Genomic DNA, 18,153 nt, shown 5'->3' on the forward strand with positions numbered 1-18,153 from the left:
TTTAAATTTCAAATAAGCATCATGGTCGACTTTTGGAACGCTTCAATGGGGGGCATCACTCTCCCCACCGTTTTCTGTGGTAGGATCCACACCAGCCTACCTCATTCTTTGAACCATGCCCTGGAATGGTCTCTCCAAATGTATGGTGTGGATACAACACATACATCATGGTGGGCTCACATGACCGTCACTTTAGTAGTGACTCTTGCTACATAACCTGTTAGTATTCAATCCGCATCCCTGCAGCTATTTTCCTTTGGTAAACATGTCGTACGGATTTATAATCAAATTAAATTAATGGACCGCCTTTACTAGTATTTAAGTCGGGATAACCCATCACTGTTCCAATGAAATTCTGGTGCTAATTCGCAAATTTAAATAAATGCCGACCATCTAATACTAGCTATGAATACGGCCAAGAGGATCTGACCATTCTACTGGTGACTCTCAAGTCTCAACTAGAGAGATGAAAAAAAGGTCTATCAGTCAAATTTGATAGGAAAAATAAGAGGGTTGCAATTGGTGAAGCGGATTGGCGGGTGTACCACAGACCCTGCTATGTATCTGGTGTAGATGCGTGTAGTGCGAAGACGAGCGCATACGCTCAGATCCGAGTTGTGGTTCAAAGGAGATCAAAGTTACATGGGCCCCACATTGATGTATTTATTATATCCACACTGTTCATCCATTTTTTGAGATCATTTTAGAGCATTAGACAAAAAATAAATCATATCCAAAGGTTAAATGGACCACACCAAAAATAGCACCAAAATATGTAAGGCCCACCATAACGGTTATTTTCCATCCAATCTGTTAATAGGGTCACAAATACATGAATGAAGAGGAAAAATAAATTTCATATTGATTCGAAAGTGCTGTAACCCCCAAAAGGATTTCAATGGTAGACATTCAATCCCCCACTTCCTTTTGCATTTTTTGGCTCAAGCATTAAGATGAGCTCGCCAGATATAACACATACCTCGTGATGGGACCCACGGAACTTACTGACGTCAATATACTAGCTACATAGTTGGTGTGCGGTACACAGATCTAGAACTAGGATAGCAATTCAATAGTAACAAGCAATCACAGAAGAACACCAAGTTTTAACATAGAAAACTCTTGCAGGAAAAAACTACGGCACAAAGCGACAGAAATCTACTATGAAGAGAAAATTACACGAGAGAGGACTTACCCAATTCGAACAACCTCGAATCTCACCCTTTCTACACCCTTTGATAACCCTAGGACCCCTTTAGAAATCTTTAAAATTATTTCTCATCATACCTAGAAAAGCCCTAGGGATCCCTATTTATAGTTTAGGCAATTTCCTTTCGCACCTTGCGAAAGACTGACTCAAATTTCTGTAACCCGCATTAGATTCGGAAAAGAATCTGCGTAACTATGACTAGTCGAGACGAGGCTACGACTGGTCGTAGAACCCCTATGACCGGTCGAGACAACCCCACGACCGGTCGAGCAACCCGGACACCAAAAATCCCAAGTCGCTGGACTTTGAGTCGAGCGGCTCCCACGACCGGTCGTGGCTGACCCACGACTGGTCGAGTAACCCAAAGTCAGATTTAAGAATTTTAACAACAATCTCCACCAAGTCTTCAATCTTGAACCGTGTAGCTCCTTGACCTCTTCCCTTATCTTTTCATTGCATCATAGCTTTAATCAACGCTTCTCGTGCATACTCCGTCATTCTTTTACGCCATCGCCAAGCTTAGAGAAGTTGCACAGAACTTAAATTTCTCTGCAGGAACAACCTTGGTGAGCATGTCTACTGGATTCACGATGGTGTGAATATTTTCCAGTGTGACGCCTCCTTCCTCAAGCACCTATCTGATAAAGTGGTGACGAACATCAATGTGTTTAGTACGTGAGTAATAAACAGAATTTTTAGCCAAATTGATAACACTCTCGCTATGATAGTTAACCGGCATGACCTCCTGCTGAAGTTCCAACTAATTTATCATGCCTCTGAGCCAAACACCCTCTTTAAACGCTTCCATCATTGCTATATATTCTGCTTCGATTGTAGAAAGAGCCACCACGAACTGAAGCTTTGAATCCAACTAATTGTTGCTCCACCCGCTAGTACAAACGAGTATCCTGAAGTAGACTTCCTGGAATTTATACTACCTGTGCAGTCAAAATCTACATACCCTACCAACTTTGTTCCTGTCTTTTCAAAAGTTAAGACGTAGTCTTTCGTACCTTGAATGTATCAAAGTAGCCATTTCACTGCTTTCCAATATTGCTTACCGGGGTTTGACATGTATCTGCTCACAACACTGACTGCTTGTGAAATATTCTGTCTTGTACAGACCATGACATACATTAAACTGCCAACCGCATTCGAATAAGGCACATGAGACATAACTTGCTTTTCCTTATTGGATTTAGAAAATTGTTCTGAGGAAAGCTTGAAGTAAGCCGCGTGGGGAACGCTCACCGGCTTTACTTGATCCATCTCATACTTGATCAATACCTTTTCAAAGCTTGTGATAACTAAAGCTTGCTCTTCCTCCTGTCTCTATGAATATCTATGCCGAGAACCCTTTTTGCAGCCCCCGAATCTTTCATCTCGAATGTCCCTAATAACTAAGTTTTCAGTACGTTGATTTCAGACATATCATGACAGGCGATCAACATATCATCAACATACAGTACTAGAATGATAAATTTTTCATCACTCAGTGTCTTGTAATAAACACAGTGATCGTATTCACTCCGAGTAAATTTTTGACTCACCATGAAAGAATCAAATTTTTTATACCACTACCTAGGCGACTGTTTCAGGTCGTACAACGACCTCATTAACCTGCAAACATTTTTCTCTGCTCTTTTAACTTCGTAGCCCTCTGATTGCTTCATGTAGATCTGATCTTCCAATTCCCCATGCAGGAATGCAGTTTTCACATCCATCTGTTCCAGCTCGAGATTGTATTAGGCAACTAGCGCCAACACGAATTTGATAGATACCTGCCTAACCACCGGTATGAATATCTCTGTGAAGTCGATCCCTTCTCTCTAAGCATAACCCTTCGCTACCAACCTTGCTTTGTATCTATCATGTTTCCTCTTAAATAACCACTTGCATCCAATCACTTTTCGGCCCACAGGAAGCTCCATTAGCTCCCATGTGTGATTTTTATGCAATGAGTCCATCTCATCATCCATGGCCGCCTTCTAAATAGTAGACGGGTCCCCCTTATTTATAATGAAGGCATATGCAATATTAGAGTCATCCCTATATTTTGCCGGTAACCTGCAATCACGCGGTGGATTCCTTCTCACAGGTGGCTGCTCCACCTGATCCTGTACCTCTGTTTTTACATCTGTCTCTGCCTGCGTATCATCTGTATCAATCTGGACGTCTACGATCACCCTTCTTGGTTTCTCTTGCTCCTTTTGATCATTCTTACAAAATAAGGAGCTTTCATCGAATCTGACGTCACGGCTAGTGAAGACCTTGCGTATGACCTTGTCGAATAACCCGTAACCTTTCACACCAATGTCATAACCAACAAAGATATACTTTTTAGCCCCATGGTCTAGCTTATCTCTGTCAACTGACGGTACATGAGAGTCAGCCTCACAACCAAATATGCGTAGATCTGAGTAGTTGATTTTCTAACTACTTCATACTTCCTCTGAAATTTTATATTTAATTGCTATTGAAGGAGACCGGTTCACCAAATAACATGTCGTGTTAACGGCCTCAGTCCATAGGTCCTTGCCCAACGCAGTATTACTTAACATGCATTTGACTCTCTCTAGGAGAGTCCGATTCATTCGCTCAGCCACACCATTTTGCTCGGGCGTGTGAAGCACTGTGTTGTGCCTGATGATCCCTTCATCCTTACAATAATCATTAAACTCAGTGGAAGTAAATTCTCTACCATTGTTAGTTCTTAAATCTTTTATTTTCTGCTCTGACTGTTTTTCTACTATTACCTTCCATTACTTGAATATAGTAAAAACTTCAGATTTACGTTTCATGAAGTAAACCCAAACTTTCCTGGAATAGTCGTCAATGAATGAAACAAACCATGACGACCCCCCAATGGAAACTTTTGGCGATGGCCCCCATACGTCAGAGTGCACATAATCAAGCACTCCCTTACAAACATGTTTTTCAGATTTAAAAGACAGTCTAGATTGTTTACCATATATACAATGCTCGCATATATCTAAATCAAAATTATTAAAAGTTAGAATCAAACACCGATCAAAACGTACCTTCATGCCCCGCTCGCTCATGTGGCCCAGACGAGTATGCCACATACGTAGAGACATGGAGTCTGCAATAGCTGTTGCCACTCCACCCGTTGAAGTGCTCCCAATCAACCTGTAAAGGTTTCCATGCCTCTGCGCTCTCATAACCACGAGTGCCCCTTTTGAAACTTTAAGGACACCATCAATACCAGTGAACTTGCACCCTATAGTCTCGAGTACATCGAGAGAAATCATACTTTTCTTCATATCAGGAACGTGCCTGACGTCAGTCAAGGTACGCTCCATCCTATCAAACATCTTGATACTCACCGTGCCAACAGCCACAACATTACAGGCATTATCATTGCCCATAAAAATCTGTCCACCATCGTATTCCTTGTAACTGGCGAACCAACTCAAATGAAGAGTCATGTGATAAGATGCTCATGTGTCAAGTATCCACTTGTCTTTATGATTGTTGTGTAAGTGACCAATCATGGAAACAGACAGAACATCACCACCACTTGATTCTTCATCAGATGTGACCACATTGGCCTCCTTGGAAGAATCCGCTGAATTTTTTCTTCGCTTTAGGATTTCTACAATTCTTTTTCATGTGTCTAGACAACCCACAATTCCAATACTTTAATTTTCCTTTGCCCTTGCCCTTGGATTTGGATCTAAGCCTTGAAGACCCAGTACCTCGCTCAGAATCTCTGCCCCTCATAATCAGTGCATCGGAAGATGCCCCCATGTCGCTGTTTAACTTTCTCATAGTCTTCCCTTGAAAGGCTGAGATAACGGTGTCAATACTTAGAGTTTTATTTGCGATGCATATCATGTCCCTGAAAGACTCATATGATGCAGGAAGAGAATTCAACAATATACATGTCTGTTCCTCATCTTTAACCACTTCCTCCATATCTAGCAATTTGCACATCAATTTATTAAAGTTACTGATATGGGCTTCTAGATCTTCACCCTCTGCCATCTTGAAGGTATAACACCACAAACTAGCCGCAGTTTTCTCCCTCAAAACATTATAGAGAACCTCATCCGTGAGACATAAACGGATAGAGGCTAAAGCATTACTATCAAGGTTTTCCAGTTCATCATCTTTCATGGTAGATTTCCGCTCCTCCATAGCCTTAATCTCGCCTTGTTTGGTTATCAGGTTAACCATCTTAACCTTCCATAACTCAAAATTATTTTTTGCCCGAGTACTTCTCAATATCAAACTTTCCGTTTCCCATTATTACTAATCTTGCATATTCAGATCTGTGCCCCAACGATTGCTCTGATACCACTTGTTGGGGATTTGCTCTACGGAATCACACAGATCTAAAACTAGGATAGCAATTCAATAGTAACAAGCAATCACAGAAGAACACTAAGTTTTAATGTGGAAAACCCTTACAGGAAAAAATCATAGCACAAAGCGACAGAAATCCACTATGAAGAGAAAATTACAAGAGAGAGGACTTACTCGATTCGAACAACCTCGAATCTCACCCTTACTACACCCTTTGATAACCCTAGGACCCATTTAAAAAACTTTAGAATTATTTCTCATTATACCTAGAAAAGCCCTATGGATCCCTATTTATAGTTTAGATAACTTTCTTTCGCACCTTGTGAAAGACTGACTCAAATTTTCGCAGTCCGCATCAGATTCGGAAATGAATCTACGTAACTACGACTAGTCGAGCCGAGGCTACGACTGGTCGTAGGACCCCTACGACCGGTCGAGACATCCCCAGGAGCAGTCGAGCAGCCTAGACACCAAAAACCCCAAGTCGCTGGACTTTGAGTCGAGTGGCTCCCACGACCGGTCGAGCAACCCAAAGTCAGATTTAAGACTTTTGACAACATCCGCTTCCACAATTGGTAAGCCATGAGGTAATACTTCTTGTACTGACTTTAAAAAATGGCGATGAATGTTGGGAAAGATTAGGAACTTTTTTCTTCAATATAAATTACTTAATGTCTATTTAGAACATGAGATTAGATGGTATGAAATTGCATGTTATCCAATGTATACTCAACTTGGTATTTGGAAAATATGAAAAGAATTGGATTAATCCGGGTATCATATTATTTAATCCTATTTCGAGATAGGTTAAGATTTTTAGTGGATTTTGAAATCCACTACATCTATTGGGCCCACATTAATGCATATATATTACAATATTATATAAATAGTCTACTACAAATCATTTAATAAATGATTTCAAAACTTCATTTATTAGCCTTAGAAACATGTTAGGGATGTTGGAGAGTTCAAACGGAAAACCAGTCACTCATGTAGACCATTGGTTTTAAATGCCATTTTTCACTTATCGCCTAACCGATTATGAATCTGGTGGTAATTGCTCCTCAAATCTAGTTTGGATAAAATTTTACTCATTTCGACATGTCTAACATGTCATCTAATCGTGGTATAGAGAATTGATACTTCACGGTTATCTCATCTATATCTCGGTTGTCAGTGCACATGTGTCAACTCCTATCCTTCTTGGGAGTCAATAAGGTTGGTGCGACACATGAACTCATGCTCTCATTTACTAGACCCGTATAAATCAGTTCCTCTACTTGCCCCTATAAGATCTCAATCTTTCGAACTCATTCAATAATGTAAGTGATTGGGAAGACTTGCCCCTAAGACAAGGTCAATGTGGTGTTGTATATTCTACAAGGGAGTAATTTGTTAGGATGTTTATCAGACATGATCGTCTTGAATTTTTGCACATAGACTCATACTCTCTGTTGATGCAAAAATTTGAATCACCCTCTGCTGAGCTTTCAATGCTCGAAGCGAACCTTGGTTCTACACAAATGAACAGACAAAGGAGACCCTGGCTCAAGCAGGGGACCCTCCGATGCCTAAGTCAGGCTAAGGATTTGGGTTTAAGTGAGGTAGAGTATATGCGAGGGTGCAAGAGATTACGTACCTCTTCTCATAGAAATGACTGGTATTTAAACCTAAGGGTTAACTTGAACATGTCCGATAATCTCGGCACGGTCATCGCCATTACGCGAGAATTGCGAGTGTGCAGCTGTCGACCGTTACATAGAGATCGTGCATTGGGCATTACTCCAATCGTGTGTTATGGAGTCGCTCATTACTGGTCGTCGCCCAAACTCCCATTCAAGTCGACCTTATGGCTTGACCCATACTTGAAGGCTCGAGCCCATGAACAAGCTTGTCGGATTGCTAAGTAGAAGGACTCGGCTCGGGGGAACATTGGATGAGTGGGTGGTGCTCGGGTCGAAGACTTACTAGTCTAAGGCCTTGTGGATTGGACACTCACTTTGGGTCAGAAGCTTATTTGTCCGAGGCCTTGCCCTTTGTTGTCGAATTTGATCTTGATGTACCTCGGTTCGGATTTACCCGTAACACTCTCTTTCATTAGACCCTTACAGATCAGATCCTCTACTTGTTCCTATAAGATCTCATACTCTTTCAAACTCATTCGATAACGTAGGTGATTCGAAAGACTTGCCCTGGGACAAGGTCAGTGTGGTGTTGTATATTATGCATGAGGGTAATCCGTCGGGATGTTTATCGGACATGATCCCCTTCAACTCTTGCAATTATATTGGTTTTAACTTTTTTGAAATGTTCATGAGTTCCATTTATTTCCTCTTTACGGTCGATGCATAAATCTCTCCCGTCTCCAATCTCGTATGGCTAGGAAAGACTATCTCTCAACTTTAAAAGTCTTTGGTTAGTTCTCATTTATCATTCTACAATCTTTAATAAAAATAAATATGTTACCCCAACCTCTATCTATGTCATCAACATCTAACTACCATAATTGACCAAGTAGCACGTAACAAGCCTCCATATTAACTATGTCACGCATTGTTTTGTCTTTATAATATTTATCAATGGAGAAGGAAATATAACATTATTTAGTTGCTTTTGTTTTGCTAACCTCCTTAATCCATTCAATTGTGTATGAAAGGGGGTGTTTTCTATATTTAGTTACACATTTTCCACCATAGTCTTCGACGTGATGTTCTCATTTCCCTCGCTATCTATGATCATATCATAGATCTTTTAGTTCATAATGCACTTCATTTTTAAAATGTTGTGTTATTGAGGATCTACTTCCTTCTTCGATGTGTACGACAACTTTCTCATGATCAAAAACTCATTGTGATCTTCGTAACTCCATTCATCCTCTTCACCATTTTCCTTAGCATATTCAACATAATTGGCTTTGGGATCATTCTCTTTATCTTCTGTTTCCCCATCGTTAATAGCTAGATTAGTCATTTGCCTCTAAAGACACATTGGATCGATGACCAAGTTGGCCACATAGCACTTGTCTAGTTGATGTGGAGCATAGGGGTAATGGTTTCTACTTAGACTAATAGCAATCGTTGCTGCCCTTTAAGGTCTAACTTCGGCGCTCCCCCAAGTCTCGGTTCATAGTTGGAGGAGGTTGTGTCCCCCACAGGATCCTTCCCTCGAGACTGTGCATCATTGCGCGAATGTTCAGTAGTAGTCACTCTGTTTGAAGCATTGTTTCATGCATTAGAACACTCCAGTTGCATCTATACTCAACTAGCCAACTTGACTGCGCTCTTGCCTCGTGCCTCTTCATTCTTCTCACTAAAGAATCATATCATCAATCTCTTTATCGTTAGATTCACTATTATCGAGTGGTGGTTTGTGATTATCATAGGTGTTGCACTACGAATTTGATGAATGCGAGCTCCATTCCTAATCTCAAATTTCTCATCATTACGAACACTTTGTGGGATTGTTACTCAAGTCATTGTTAGATGCCCTCTCGTCGAGGAAAAGCCTCACTATAATACCAAATGACTTATGGAAGAGTGTGAAATGACAAGAAGATTATTGTTCCCTAAAGCACTATTCTTAGGATTGTTACTCAAGTCATTGTTAGATGCCATCAAGTCGAGGAAAAGCCTCACTATAATACCAAATGACTTATGGAAGAGCGTGAAATGACAAGAAGATTATTGTCTTCCTTAAATAATTAAGACATTAAATCCACAAGGTGGGTTCTTGAGTCCACAGGGAGTAAGAGAGAGAAATTCAAATATTTTATTGTATAATAAAATCTAAGATTGTTTGATTATATTATTTATATAGATGACCCAAAACCCTAATTCAATTAGAAATTACCTAAAATAGCAAAATATCTCTCAAAGGCTAAATTTGTTAAAAATAAAAACGATAATAAGACTTTATTAGAGCATTCTTAGTATAATTACAAGCAACTTATAAAAAGACAAAAATCCTAAAACTTTAAATTAGGAAGATATGACGAATATAAAGATTACCAAAATTAGTAAAATTTTCCTAAAGTCTGGATTTTGGTAAAGAAGGTGTGTTTTCTTGCAAAACGGACGTCAACGACCGACATAGAGGATTGGTTGATCCTGAATGCACCACCACATGAATATCGATAGTTCATGCATTACATGACGATGTGTATATTAAAAGTTATGGTCATTCTCTAGTCAACACTTTCATTGACAAATTTTTATTTTTATTTTTATTTTTTTAATATCTTAAATGAATTTCTTTGAACCAAATATGCCTGGGACCCACTTATATCACGCCCTACATAGGACTTATTTTAGTTCTGATAAATTACTACTTTTATTCAGACTTCTTTTGGTTCAGTTAGACTAAGAATACATGGGCGACCCGTTCTATGTAAGAGGAAAAGCTTGAATTTTTTTTTTTGACAACTTTTCATGAATATATATGCATGCACGTATGAATATGAATTAAAAGGTCCCTTAGGAATGGTTTTGTTATTTTACATCTATCAACAGTTATACAATATTCAAATTTGAATTTACATGCACACACGTGTCCTGTAATATAATAAAGAGCATGTACTCTCTTTCTCATGTAACGGCCTGCTGCGCAAGATATCAAATTTTTGTTCTTTTCCTTGTGGTTGATAATGATTTTATTTTGTTTTGTTTTTCCTGCAGGATCTATATGTGATTTTAAATGTGCTTGCCACCGCTTAACTGAGTACAGGAACTAATAGAATTTAAAATAACCACCCAAATCATAATTGCAACTCCATGGTTCCGAGGTTAGAAATGGGGAGAGACGCACGGTCCTACCAGGGTCTCATTGACGCCACCATGACGCATGTGTTTTATCCATGCTGTTCATTCATTTTGAAAAATCATTTTAGTTGATGAGCCCAAAAATAGATAGATTAAATGCTCAAGTGGACCACAGCACACAAACAATAGAGATTGAATGTCTGCTACCCAAAACCTCTAGATAGCCACAGAAGTTTTGGATCAATCTAATATTTAGGTTTTCCATTCATCCAGGTCCATCTGAACTTATGAACAGATTAGATAGCAAATAAACATCACGGTGGTCCTAGGAAGATTTCGACCATGGGTCATTGTCACCGCTGCTTTGGTGTGTTCCAATTGAGGCTTCGATCAGTCTCCCTTTGGGCTTTTACCATAAAATGATATTTTAAATTGGATGGACAGCTGAGATATTATCAGTCGACCCCACAGACCTCTGACAGGACCGTCCGTCTCTACCTAGGTACTGGTGAGGCTAGTACCCAATATGCGCCCTTAGAAATGAATCAACCTCATTTTCAATTGGGTATTTCGCAGGGCTTTCTTCATCATAAAGAAAATGATTATATAATTTAATAGAATTGTTTATCTTCCAAGTCAATAGACCTGGGTTTTATTATGCTAAGAGGTTTGCTAAAATACAAACATGTTGCAATATCACACGTCACTCGTCAGTACTTTATTCGATGGATTTGGATTTTTTTTTTCAATCATTCAGACACATCTATGTGCCGGTTTAAGTCGAGATAAATGTTAGAGCTTTGCTTAGAGCACACGTGTGTACAATAAAGCTTTTGTACGCTCCACCCATGTTGCAGCATGGCACAAGGGTGTCAGATCCAGTCCATTCATCAGGTTGGTCCAACATGACATGTTTTCCAAAATTAACCTGCTCCATTCAGCACGTGGGCCCAATCACGGAAACAGGTGGGATGGGTTGGAAAAGTTCAGCCATTTTTTTCTGTACATTTGTTCTGGAAACTGTGGCCCACCTGACCAGTCGAACAACCTGATTCTTTGGGTAGGGCATCAATAGTGGTGCGGTTAGATCTCGGGCCTATCATGCCATGTTGGAATCCGTGGGAGGCTTACCTAAGCTGGATTGCAAACGCGTGGGGCTTAGCAAAGATCGCAATTATTATACAAGTTAGAGAATAATGCAGATCTGAGAAAACTCATCTACCGCAAATGTCTTGAAGCTTTATTATTATTATTATTATTATTATTTTGCACACGCACACATACCACCACACACTCAAGCGTACTCGAACCCTCAACCAGGTGTTGAAACTCTTAAGAGTCTACCACTGGAGTGAGAGTAAGGACCCTAAAAGCTTTCATTCATCAGATGGTCCATATATGTGTGTACAACCAGCGCAGACTCGTGGTCGTCAGTTTTCTTTTTTTTTTTGGCCCAATTTAAGGATACATATGTAGCACTCATGATCAGTAGAGCTGGGCATGGGACGAGTCGACTCGGCAGACTTGACTCGTCCAACTCGTTTAGATCCAATTCAACCTAAATTGAGTGGGTGAGTCGATCCGATCCAAGTATACTTCGCCCAATCCAAACTCAAATCAAGTTGAGCTCGAGTCACCCAGTGACTTGACTGGAGTTGAACCGAAATCCAACTCCGTACTAACTCGACTTGATTCTAAGCCCGACTTGACTCAATTCAAAATCCAAATCGACTTGAGTTTATATATATATATATATATATATATATATATACACTTGAAACCTACCCGCCGCACCAACCTCTCTCCCTCCTCCCTCATCCTCTTTCGAGCCAAACAACCACCCACCATCACTAGACTTGATCCCATTTACCCGACTCGGTCCCTATACCAGGTCAAACTCGGTTAGAGTTAGTCCCCGACTCGGATCAGGTCAGCCATCTCCAGTACTGAGTCGGATTAAGTTTGCATCTGGTATATTACAAAACCGGGTCAGGTTGGGTCAGCCCCAACTTGGCGCGACTCAACTTGATGCCCAGCTCTAGTCAGTAAATGAACCTGACTTTGGGTCCTCGGCATCTTCGGGTCAGCTCCAAACTGATGAATGGATAAGATCTCATGCACATGTGCCACGGATGGCCTCCTCAATCTCTCCTTGCAATAATGACCATAGCACTTGTCTACAGTGCAGTAGCACAATAAAACAATTAATAAGGAGTAAATGGGTCGTAGATGATAATTTTTCTAGTTCATTCTCTTTAGACCGCCCATTTCATCACACGTGTTTGTTATCATGCAGATGCGGTTTACATGATAGTTGAACAGCCTGAACTCGTTGGCATCCACGTCATTCATCTGGACCGTTCATTCTTATTGGACCAGGTGATAAACCATCCAATCAGTGGCATACAAAATAATAGAAAATAAATCCAGTAAAGATGTTTAGGATCATCCTATCGCCATGAAATTAGACTGGACTTTGATGGACGGTCCAGATAGGTGATGCGAATGCCTACGAGTCCGGATGCATCTATGTGCATGGGAAGCTTCCCATGCACTTAGGACTAGATCATTTCTAATCATTATATAAGCAATCACCCCTGTTTTCTTGTGGTGTGGTCCACGTGAGATTTTGATATATCTCATGTTTTGGTTCATGCGCTAAAATGACCTGAAAAAATAGATGCACGGCGTGGATAAAACAAATACATCAAGGTGGGTCCCACAGTATCTAGTAGCCACCTTTCTACTTGCTACTGGCAGCGTCAGTACGCAACCGACGTCTCGTCCCATCAGGACAAAGAGGCCTGATCCACTCCGAGCGTTTGTGGAACCCACCTTTACGTTTTTGAGAAATCCACAACGTCCATCCGTTTTCCCAGAACATTTTAGGACATGGGGAAAAAAATTAGGCAGATATAAAACTCAACTGGGCTGCACGACTGGAAACACTGGGTAGGAAAATGCCTACCGTTGAAACGTCTCTGGGTCCACCGTGATGTTTATATGGAATCCATATCGTTCATAAGTTCGTTACTAGTGAGATGAACTGAAAACACAAATATATCAGCCTGAACCAAATATTTTGTGGCCCTACTAATGTTTCAATGGTGGACGTTCAATCTTACTGTTTCCTGTTGTGCGGGCCACTTCAGTTTTGGGTCTACCTCATTTACCGTCCCATCTCCTATAATAGTCTGAAAAAACGGATGGACGTGGTGGATTTCTCACAAACATCATGGTGGGCGCCACCTACCTTCCCGTCGAAATAATTTCCTACAAAAGTACCTTCGGGCGAGAAATCGGCGTAGACAGCGTGCGTGTAGGGGATGACCAAAACAGCACTCCTGAGGGTATCTTTCTATCCCAATAATGATAAAAATGCCTATTCAAGGAGTAAAGAAGGGTCGGGGTGTTGTCTCCTGTGGGGTGGCCCACTCGATACTTGGTTTGGAATGAATTTAGGCCCCGAAAGAAAACATTGATAACCGTTAGTAATAGATGGATTTGATTTTATATACGCACCAGTACGAGACCTACAGCTTGCAGTGTATGTTTAACGTAACCTAGGAAGGCTTGGAGTAGATCTGGCCTCATTATAATAATAAATAAGTAAAAATAAAAATAAAATCAACACAACTTCCTTAAATAAATTCATCAGACCATGACCATGAAATTCAATGGACCAGATTGCGATGACAGTTCACTACTTTTGTTTAAATGGTGGTGATTCATCCACAGCACTTGGCACGCCTGCCATAAATAGTAGAATGGATCAAAGGATCCAACCGTCCCATGGACAGATAAGAATAAAATGGTCCTTCGTCTAAATTGAGCAGGAAAAATCAGATGGTTAAGACTGTCCAATCAATGCGATTTACAGGCCACCTTGCATCAACCATGGTAGCTAAGCTTTCGAGGGTCCAGATTTTCTTACGTATGTATAGTTGATGAGCCACCCTTCAGAATAAAAGAGAAATGATCAGATACAGCGGCTGTGTGTAGAAAATCCATAAATACAATGATCACATGATATGAAAATCGGACCAATCCACCCATCAAGCGGGACACGATATCAAAATTAGTGGACAGCCAATGAGGTGTGGCCCACACAATGAGTGGATCGGTTTAAACTTCACAAGGTACTCGTAACAGATCGTGGCTCACCTTTTGCATGGATTGGATGTTTTACAAATTTGACATAGATATCAGAACTTATGATACTGCCGCTGTATCTGATCGCTTCTCTTAAGAAAAATGGGACCGGAATTCTCTACCACGCTCTGGTATGCAGGCGGTAAAACACTAGGGAGTTCGGGCCCACCTTGTTCTGTGTAGGACATCCACTTCGTCCGTTAGGTTTGCCTTCTATCTTTCATCATATATCGAAAAAAATCAGCTTGATTGAAACACGTGGGCCATTCCGCAGGGGTTGCGGATTGCGTACCGACAGAGTCAGTAGCAAGGTGGACACTGACAATGCTATGAGGGCCCCTCATAAATATATATGAGTTTTATATAAGCTGTCCATCTATTTTTCTAGATCATTATAGAGCTTGAGCCCAGAAATGAGGGAGATCCAAATCTCAAGTATGCCATACCACAAGAAAACGTTGGAGATTGAATTCCCATCATTAAAATTTTTTTAGGGCTCACTTTAATGTTTATTTGTCATCCAGCCTGTTGATTGGGTTACGCAAACTTTTACGAAGAGAAAACACAAATATCAGTGTAATCCAAAACTTTTGTGGCCCGTGGGAATGTTATAATGGTGATTGTTCAATCACCACTCTTTCCTATGGTGTGGTTCATATGAGATTTGGATATGCTTCGTTTTTGGGCACATGAAAGAAATGATCTGAAAAAATGGATGGATGGCGTGGATAGAACACACACATCGTTTGGGGCCCACAGAGCACTGTCAGTAGCTACCTCGCTACTGACACTTTCAATACGCAATCCGATTCCTTTCGCAGGTAACAAAGTAAAATTACCCTTAAATCCTCAAGTTCATTCGGTTTAGTCAATAGTTTTGTACCATGCACATTCTTGGATTGTCTGTTTATCCTGAGAGAATCATTTGATGAACGGATAGGATGAAAAACACACGATAAATGATTGGCGTCCCCTCAATAATGCTTCCTGTGGTGTCGCTCAAGTTGGTTGTGTATTTGAACGAATTTGTGTGCAGTACCTGAAGTCGAGGGCGATACCTGATCTCCGGAGTTGATGCCACACGCACAACAAAGTGGGCCCACACATCTCGATTACAACAGGTACTATACAGATTTCTGTTCTGAAAAATGGTGGTGAACTATCACCCAATCTTCGGCACTAGGATCCAAACAGTTAATAACAGAACTAAGAGAAGGGGATAAGTATACAGGGTGGCCGGATCCTCCCTCCACCTTCAATTCCAACATCTCTCTCTCTCTCTCTCTCTCTCTCTCTCTCTCTCTCATGGCTGTTCGAGACATTCCTCCCCCCTTCAGTTCACCTCCACTGCCACTTCCTCCTCCTCATCCTTCCTCCCCTCAAAACCATCCTCTCTCTCTTGGCCATCTCTTTGCACTATCCATTGTATGCTTAGTTCTCCTTATAATAATCTGTACAATCATCAGAAAGAGCCTGTCACATTCTAACAACTCTGCTACAGAGCCTGCTCCCCATATCCGCATCCCCGCAGATACCGGCACTCGTACCGGTCTTTCCCAACAAGTCATAAATTCCATCTCTAAGTTCAATTACAAGAAAGGTGATGGTCTCATCCAAGCAACCGAGTGTTCGGTCTGTTTGAGTGAGTTTCGCAACAACGATCCTCTTAAACTGCTGCCCAACTGCCGCCATGCGTTTCATTGCCACTGCATTGATCCATGGTTGAAATCAAATTTGAGTTGCCCGGTTTGCCGCACACGTATAGTGTCTGCTGAACATGGGGGCTCTTCATCAACGGACCCAAATTATCGTAGCGGTGGGGTTGTGAGCGATCAGAGCTTTGTACCTGTGGATGTTGGGGATTTGGACGCCGAGGATAGAAGGATGGATATCGAAGCTGTTAAGAGTCGTTCTCCTTCTCCTTAAGTGAATGACGGGTTTCCGCTTCAGACCAATTTGGCTGATAACCATCGATCCGGTGAGTGCACGATAATGATGATGGATAATGAGAAATAGCCAATTACGTACTAAATCATCTGCTTCTGTAATGTGTTTTTACTTAATCTCCTCCTAATAGATTCTGAAGGAAGTTCGTTCGACATCTACAGCATCCCGATCAAGAAAATCCACGCACCGTCAAAATCAAAGCATTTGGAAACTGATAGGTAGTTGTTCTGAAGGGCCTGCGCTTGCATACGCATCCTCTTCTGATGTAAATTTCTTTTTCAAGTGTCAGCAAGTTCTGTTCTGATGTAAATATCTTTTTCAAGTGTTAGCAAGTTCTTTTCATCAAAATATTGAATAACTGGAAATTCTGTTCTTCCCATGTTGTTGTCCATTTTTTTCCACATCTTTTACTTTCTCTTGCATAATTCTTGTTATATTTGAAAGGGAATTTTACAAAATAATAGCTCATTAATATGGTATTTACATCTCAATACTTTTTTTAAAAAAAATTTAAGGGGCCCTTCGTCATATCTACTAATATGAGCTTATTTTGTATTTTTTACGAGCTTATTTGACCCAAGCGGATGGATATTTTTGGATAAATTTATCCTTGGAACTTTTTAATTAATTTCTATCTTACCCTCTTCTCTTCTTTTTAACATATCTACGAAGGAGCCTCCATAATGAAGCAACCATAGTGAAGGAAGGGCCCCACATGATGAAAGGTCCACATCAAGGTAGACCCACATAATGTACAATTACATTAAAGGTGGGCTCCACATGATGGATGGCTAGCTCGCCCTAAAGTGTGGCCCCACAATATAATGATCCGTGTAATGCGGGCCCTACCTAATGGATGGTCCATGTCAAAGATGGCCCCACATAATGGATGGTGGACATTGAAGGTGGGACCACATGATAGAAGGTGAGCCCACATGATCAACGACTCATATTGAAGATTGGGCCTCACATGATGGCAAAGGTGGGATCACATGATAGATTATGGGCATCAAAGGGTCCCACGTGATCTTTGACTCAAATTAAAATGTGGTTGTGCATGATGGACTATCCATATCAAGTGGACCCCACATAATGGACAATCCACAAGAAAGGTGGGACACACATGATGGATAGTGGACATCAAAGGTGGGCCCAAATTATGAATGACCCATATTGAAGGTGGAGCCCACATGATGAATGCCGCATAAAGGTGGGCCCACATAATGCACGCTCCACATCAAAGATGGGCCTCACGTGATGAATCATCCACATCAAAGTGTGGCCTAGTGTGGAGTATCCACACCAAAGGTGTGACCTACATGATGAATGGTTCACATCAAAGGTGGGACCCACATGATGGATGATGGACATTGAAGGTGGGCCTACATGAAAAATGAGGGCCCCACATAATGAATGGTCCACATCAAGGAGGGCTGACATAATGGATTGCCCGGCCCACATCAAAGTGTGGCCCCTTGTGATGGATAGTTCACATCAAGTGGGCCCCACCTGACGAACAGTCCACATCCAAGATCTTCCATGATGATTGACATATCCAAAGTGGCTCAACAGGATGGATGATCCACATAGAAGGTGCACCCCACACCATGGATGGTGGACATCAAAAGTGGACCCCACATGATGGACAACCACTTCTAAGGTGGGGCCCACACAAAGGATACATAAAATGTGGACTCCTTATGAGTACTGGACGTTGAGATCAAGGCCCTACACCAAGGACAATTAGCATTGATGGTG

The 18,153-nt window shown here is 41.1% G+C and overlaps 1 protein-coding gene across 1 annotated transcript; it reads left to right on the forward strand.

Moving 5' to 3' along the window:
* The first annotated feature begins 15,689 nt into the window (after positions 1 to 15,689).
* LOC131226308 (RING-H2 finger protein ATL54-like) lies at positions 15,690 to 16,743 on the forward strand. The gene is made up of 2 exons (XM_058222119.1): positions 15,690 to 16,426; positions 16,526 to 16,743. Exon 1 carries the CDS (start codon positions 15,754 to 15,756, stop codon positions 16,372 to 16,374), a length of 621 nt encoding a protein of 206 aa, XP_058078102.1. The 5' UTR covers positions 15,690 to 15,753; the 3' UTR covers positions 16,375 to 16,426; positions 16,526 to 16,743.
* The last annotated feature ends 1,410 nt before the right edge of the window (positions 16,744 to 18,153 follow it).

Source organism: Magnolia sinica, chromosome 2 (genome assembly GCF_029962835.1).
Source record: "Magnolia sinica isolate HGM2019 chromosome 2, MsV1, whole genome shotgun sequence".
Lineage (NCBI taxonomy): Eukaryota > Viridiplantae > Streptophyta > Magnoliopsida > Magnoliales > Magnoliaceae > Magnolia > Magnolia sinica.